Here is a 7,457-nt window from a genome sequence, read left to right as displayed (position 1 = left end):
GTACATTGATGGAAATTCAAGGGAGCTGTACTCTTACCGACTTTCAAAGATATCCCTTTCTTTCCTGGAATAATCAGAGCCTATTATCTCTCTATCACTGGTTAGAAAAATCAACTTCATAGAAGACGAAGTCAAAGATACACGAACACAAGATAGAAGATTCCACACTTAATTATTCATCTAGAAATAACGCGATTTTTATTTTACAATTTAAGGTATTAATTAGAATATTCCATAGTATTGGAACAAATGTTGTCCGCTATATATATACAATGAAATATCAAGTCACCAACCAGTAAATGAAGCTCCAGCCATTATATCCCACACCATGAAACAAGATTCCCAAATACCTTTCCCACTCATGACACCAAGACCTTTGTTTCTGTTTCCTGTACTTACCTTTTTTCTTCTCATTGTCTTCCATGGAGCTGAAGCTAACAACATTAATGTTACTCGAGTAGGTTTGATCATTGATGTTAATACCCGTATTGGAAAAGAAGAGAGAATAGCAATGGAAATTGCAGCTCAGAACTACAACGCCAGTTCAAAGACTCACAAACTGTCTCTCTATATGGAGGACCCCTTCAGAGTCACTTCTGCTGGTATGTTGTCACTAACTCACTATCACTTGCACACTTTGTTAACATTAATATATCAATAACAATTTCTACTGATGAAATCGATTATGAGCAGAATAATAATGCTGATTTTGAGTCGTCTAGACAATACTATCTTTAAGCAGTGGTGGAACCAAAAATTATTCTTTAAAAGAAGCTAAATATATAAAAAAATTTGATGATTAAGTCTTTTTTTTTTTTTGGTGAATAATGATTAAGTCTTTTATGTATATATATTCCTACTAATTATTAAAATATAAAATCTTATATTTGGAATTCTTGCAAGTCGCGACTCTCCATCTTAAAATCACCTTACAACTACCAGAAAGACCTCAAGCCAATCAACACAACAGTGCAAAAATCAACCAGAAGGATCGGTGCATCAATCCATGCTCTTCATGTACTCCGATGCACCACCAAAATTTTCCACGCGCTGAAGCAAGATCTCATTGCATGCATCTCGCATGCCAGTGATGCCACACATATCGGTTCCAATCTGTGATGTCATTCGGGGCATCATCTTGCCAAGTTTCATATTCTAAGTCATTATTATCCGCCTAATTTAACCACGTTAGCATGCATGCGGCGTCAACAGCCTCTACCGCACTAGTGTCAACAACATCCATTCTGAAACTCAAACAGAGTCTTTATTGGGCTACGAATCCGAACTGAATCCAACCCACTACATTGATCCATAACTTTTGACTATGTTCCCTTGGTCTTTAACCCTTAACTTTTTGTAGATTTTGAAAAGTTTACCAAGGTTGACTTGTTCCAATTGGGTCTTTCCTATTGATTTTTTTTAAATTTTTTTAATTATTTTTATTTATTTTTTTATATAGATTCCAATTTCACAGGCTTATAATTTGTTATCATCAGGCTTCAACCTTTGAGTTTGAGGAAGAATGTTAAAGATATGAACTTATGGGTTTGGTATGTAGTAGCCCATGATGTCAAATATGTTGTAGCACTAGGGTTAACTTAAGGATATGTTTGATTTGGGTGATTTTGGAAAGATGGAAAAAAATCAAGGAGAAAATATGAGAGAAAATGGTTGGGAAGAGTATTTGGTTAGAAAGGGTGGATGGAGAGAAAATTGATGGGGCTAAGGTGTTTTCCACCCGAGCCCACCAAAAATAAATCTCCCCAAATTGGGGAGAAAGCAAAGAAGAAAATTTGCATTTTTTGTTCAAACTTCAAAAAGTCTTTTTTGCCCTTTAGTTCACTCTTATAGTAAAAGCAATGCATGACTCTTTGACATCATTCTTTTTTTTTTTCTTCTTTTTTCTTAACAACTACCAACTTACCAGAATTAATTTTAATAAAAAAAACTTACTAGAATCAACGTTGTTGTTGTTGTTGTCGTTTGTTTTTTTTTTTTTTTTTTTTTTTTTTTTTTTTTTTCCTTATAAGGGTTCAGTACCAGACCCACCCAAAAATAGGCACCAACACTGTTGCGATGTGGGATTTTAATAATAATTTGAATAAGTAAAAAAAATACGTTAATGAGCAATATAATATAAAAAATTATAATGTTTTATGTGAGGGCATAAGAATAAATTTATACAAACCACATTTTCTATTCATTTTTTTTTTTTTTCAATTAATAAAAAAAAATTTCCATTTCTCTACTTTTCTATCCTTCCAACTAAACACAGATGAGAGACACTAAAATCTTTTCTATCTTCCCACTTTTCCACTCTCTTTTCATTTTCTACTTTTCCATCTTCCCAATCAAATGGACCATAACTTCCTATAAAGACCCTACTTTGGGAATTCATTGTAAACACTTGAGTATAATAAAAATATAACTAAAGACTTCCTTAGTGGATGTAGGCCAAACAATAATATTCTTGTCTCTCTCGCTCCCTTAACCCTTTAATAGAAAAATTTTATTGTGGGACAAGCTTTAAAACACAAGCCCACTCCATTCCATATCACAATTTACAAGATAGATTTTTTTTTTTTCCTGAATACAAGATAGATTTTTAACAATGTACGTAGTTGATAGAATATTTATATTTTGGTTGCAGCGGAAGAGATGATTAAAGACAAAAAGGTGAAAGTTATTATTGGCATGCACACATGGCATGAAGCAGCTCTAGTAGCCAATCTTGGAGGTCAAGCTAATGTTTCAGTTATTTCCTTTGCTGCTCCAGCCATCACTCCACCACTAATGCCACTTCGCTGGCCTTTCTTGATACAAATGGCTACAAATGGTTCGGAACAAATAAAATGCATTGCGGATATTGTTCATGCATACAATTGGCAAAGGGTCGTAGTGATTTATGAAGATGAAGCATATGGTGGTGATTCTGGGAAGTTATCACTCTTATCTGAGTCTCTTCAAAATGTTGGTTCAGAGATTGAGTACCGTTTGGTCCTTCCACCATTTTCTTCTTTGCCTGATCCACCAGAAGGGTTTGTTCATGAAGAGATGGTTAAGCTTCTGAAAACACAGTCTCGGGTTTTTATTGTTCTTGATTCATCACTAGAAATGGTGATTCACTTGTTCAAACAAGCTAAGGAGACGGGACTTGTAAAAGCAGAATCCGTTTGGATAATTCCAGATACCATTACAAGTTTGTTGGGCTCTGTTAGCAATTCAGTTATTTCCTCTATGGAAGGTGCTTTAGGAATCAAAACCCACTATATTGAAGGCAGCTCAAAGTACCAAGATTTTCGTGCGCAATTCCAGAAAATTTTCAGAACTGAATATCCAGAGGAAGATAATTGCGAACCTGGGTTTTTTGCTCTGCGAGCATATGATAGCATCGGAATTGTTATACAAGCAATAGAAAGAATGACTAGTAACACTAGTAGCCCAGAGATGTTGCTACACAATATGTTATCAAGCAATTTCTCTGGTTTGAGTGGCAAAATATATTTTGATGAAAGCCAGCTATCAGAACCTCCTGTTTTGAGGATTGTAAATGTGGTTGGGAAGAGATACAAAGAAATAGACTTCTGGACACCAGGCTTTGGGTTCTCTGTGAACCCTTTAAAAGAAAAAATTGAAGAGAGAAATGGAAGTGGAAATATTAATGATACCACAAATACTTTGGTTGGTCCAGTAATTTGGCCAGGGAACTTAAATCAAACTCCAAAAGGTTGGGAAATGCCTACTGCAGCAAAGCGATTGAAAATTGGTGTTCCAGGCAGAACAACATTTGATAAGTTTGTGAAGGTCGAACCCAATAAAAACTATTATGATGGTTTCTGCATTCAAATGTTCCAAAAGGCGTTAAAACTATTAGGATATGATTTGCCTTACATATTTGAGGCCTATAATGGCACCTACGATGACCTTGTTCATCATGTCTATAATAAGGTAACACTTCTTCAGTCTTTCATTCATTGAAAAGTCCTTATTTATAATAACGTAATAAGGTAATATTTGGTGCAAGCACTGCAATGTGCTCATTTTATGTACTGTTTCTAACATAAACAGGCAACCCTAAATTCTAAAACTATCATGTACCATCCACACGTGATTTTTGGAAATCTATCTGATGATGTATCATCCCCCCACACACACACACAAACACCAATAAAAGGAAAATCTTAATAGATCACTTCAGCAAGTAGATGATTAACCTTAGAGAGACCATAGATCAAATAAGTCTCATAAAACTGTAGAAAGTAACTAATACGTTTTTTTTTTTTTTTTTTTTTTTGCTTTTAACTATTTTATTTGGTTAAAATTATATAATTCTAATTAAGGTTTATCCTTGTCATGTCGGTCCGAATGCAACAAAAGACTTATGATGCTGTCATTGGTGACATGACCATACTAGCCGACCGGTTGCAATATGTGGATTTTACCCTTCCATATGCTGAGTCAGGTATGGCCATGATTGTTCCAACAAAACCTGAAGGACCGCTATTGATGTTTACGAAGCCTTTCACCAGGGACATGTGGTTGGTGACTGCTGCTATCATGATATACACAATGCTCATTGTTTGGTTCTTGGAGCGCCAATCCAATCCAGAATTTAGTGGCCCATGGAAGAATCAGATTAGCACTGCACTTTGGTTTACCTTCTCGTCCTTGTTCTTTGCACATAGTAAGTATTAATTTTATTGCTTTAAGAAGTCTAACTATGTGTACTAGTCAGTAGAACATTGGAAAATTTGTTTCCTTATAGCAGCTCAAATAATGGAGTGCCACCCTAGTGTGAGAAGTGGATTTTGTGTGTGTTTTAAGTCTAGATAATTTCAATAATAAAATTTCAGCCTTAAATTTCTAAAAAAGGGAAAGTGCATACCTAAATTGGCTGAATTTAATTATAGTATTCTGCCAGCTCCTGCTTATTTATTAACATATTAATTATTTATTAACATGTTAATCACCAGAGAAGTAAAATATAATTAGAGTGCTACTGAATGGAAACAATGCTTTACATATGAGTGGAAAGCACTCATACCACGTTGTTTTGTGTTGCAGGGGAAAAAATCAATAACAACTCCACACGTTTGGTGATTGTAGTGTGGCTGTTTATCGTGTTGATCCTAACCTCAAGCTATACTGCTAGTCTATCTTCTATGCTCACTGTTCAAAAACTGCGACCAAATGTCACAAACATTGAGTTTTTAAAGGCAAACAACTTGAAAATTGGTTGCGATGGAGACTCATTTGTTAGGAATTATTTGGAGAATGTGATTAAATTCAAGCCAGAAAATATTGTGAACGTCAGCAGTGAAGACCAATATCCAGGGGAATTCAGAAGCAACAACATAGCTGCGGCCTTTCTTGAACTACCATATGAGAAAGTTTTCCTTAATAAGTATTGCAAGGGATACACTGCTATCATACGAACCAACAGATTTGGAGGATTGGGCTTTGTGAGTAGTAACTCAAACATTATGCCAGAGTACAGACCTTATTAATTTAATGAGACCTCTGTTTGACCATCTTAAAACAATTGTCCTATAAGGGTCTATTTGGTAACGCTGTTTGAATAACAGTTTTTGTTGTTTAAACAATACAACATGTATTATCACCCCCATGTATTTCCACAACACTTAAACAGCGTTATTAGAACAATATTATCAAACGGGTCCTAAGTTTTTTGTCAAACACATACACAGACACACTAGTATATATATACACACACACTCATACACAAGCTTCCTTAATTCTACACCACTTAATAACTTTTTATGTGGTTCTGTGAGTGTTCCATACATATATGATTATAGTTTCTAATAGAGCCAATAAGATATCAAAACTAAAACTTTTTTACTATTCCATGTTTTTAGGATTGTTAGAAACTAACCTGTTTCTACTTCTAAAGAATACAATAGATAACTTATTTTGCTTCCCACCCAGGTCTTCCCGAAAGGCTCGCCAATTGCAAGGGATTTTTCTAAAGCAATTTTAAAGCTATCAGAGACAGGAGAGACAAAGTTTCTTGAGGATGAATGGTTGACTCCCTCACATGAATGCTTAACCAACACAACTTCCAGCGAACCTGAAAGCTTGGGCCTCCAAAGCTTCGGGGTTCTCTATCTAATATCTTTTGCCACTTCAACCATCTGTCTATTTCTATCCCTAATTTTCTTAACCAAAAGTCGTGAGCAACATCAAGATGCTACTGAAGGAAATGCAACTCCTGACGAAGAGAGAGCTTGGAAGGAGGCAGTTAAAATGGTTAGAGAGTTTTATATCAGAAACCCAGGAAGAGGCACAACTCTGGCAGATACAACTCAAGACACAACGGATGTAAATGATTGCTCTTCCAGGTGGGAATTCAGTAGCACTTTTGACACTCCAGAGCACCTTGAATTTGAGTCCTCCTTGCCAGTACAAATTGAAATGCAATCAAACTCCTGATCATTAAAAAGAAACACAAATATTTGAAAGCAATCTTTGATATTAAGTTTTTTGGGCACTTCGAGTTCCATCACAAGTAATTACTAAGAATTGAAGCTAGCTTGTGTTTCCCATTCACTGTTTATGTAACTTATGAGAAAAGTAGTTGCTTTCAAAACTTCTCATTTAACAAAACAATATATGATATAATATACAAATTTTCAAAATTATAAAACCATTCCTCTGAATGCAAATAAGTTATCATCAAAACTCACACGGATGCATTCCCAAAACAGACATGCAAGGGTTCCTAAATCAAAGAACTAAATCATAACAAGAATAAGTTTCATTTTGATCAAAAACAGTTTCGTCTCAATAATCTTGTGCTGGAAAACAAACAAATCAATAGTCGAACCCACATTGGTAGTTGCACCGACACGCCATTTTTGGCAACGTGTTGGACATGGATACTAGCACGACTTGCTGGACTTTGGTGTTTGAGCGGAGTCACTTTTTTTTTTTTGCTTCTCCAACACAGTCGACACACCAGCAATGAAAAACAAAAAAAAAAAACAAAAATTCAAGATTTTGACAGATGGACAAATCCTTACTATTGATTTTGTGATATACCCTTGAGTGAGAAGTGAGAAATCTCAAATCAGAAACCCACACAGCCCAACCGTTGATTTCCCTCTGCTCGTTGCCCTCTGTGCCTCATGGGCGCTACATCGGGCCAATCGGCGAGTCGGCGAGCTCCCTCTGTCCCTCTGTCCCTTCCGATCTCTCTCTCTCTCTCTCTCTCTCTCTCTCTTGGTGTGGACAGGTCCAAGCTTCTCTTCTCTCTCTCTCTGTTTCGCGATTTCTTTTTTCTTTCTTTTATCTGCTGACTGCTTTGGACCTTTGGTTTGGTGTACTGTGGCGTGTTATATTTATAACACCCAAAGCTTTTTTTTTTTTTAATCCCACTCACTATGTTATACTCTGCTATGTATATATATATATATATATATATATATTTTTGATTC

At 35.6% G+C, this 7,457-nt stretch overlaps 1 protein-coding gene across 1 annotated transcript; it reads left to right on the top strand.

Annotated features, from left to right (window-relative positions):
• The first annotated feature begins 239 nt into the window (after positions 1–239).
• LOC126726100 (glutamate receptor 2.7-like) lies at positions 240–6,531 on the top strand. The gene is made up of 5 exons (XM_050431224.1): positions 240–602; positions 2,651–3,948; positions 4,378–4,684; positions 5,065–5,462; positions 5,950–6,531. The coding sequence occupies exons 1-5, from the start codon at positions 329–331 to the stop codon at positions 6,451–6,453; spliced, it is 2,781 nt and encodes a 926-aa protein (XP_050287181.1). The 5' UTR covers positions 240–328; the 3' UTR covers positions 6,454–6,531.
• Positions 6,532–7,457: the final 926 nt, after the last annotated feature.

The sequence above is a fragment of the Quercus robur genome, chromosome 5 (genome assembly GCF_932294415.1).
Source record: "Quercus robur chromosome 5, dhQueRobu3.1, whole genome shotgun sequence".
Classification (NCBI taxonomy): Eukaryota; Viridiplantae; Streptophyta; class Magnoliopsida; order Fagales; family Fagaceae; genus Quercus; species Quercus robur.
The sequence above is the reverse complement of the archived record's forward strand: the minus strand, read 5'-3'. Positions and strand labels throughout refer to the sequence as shown.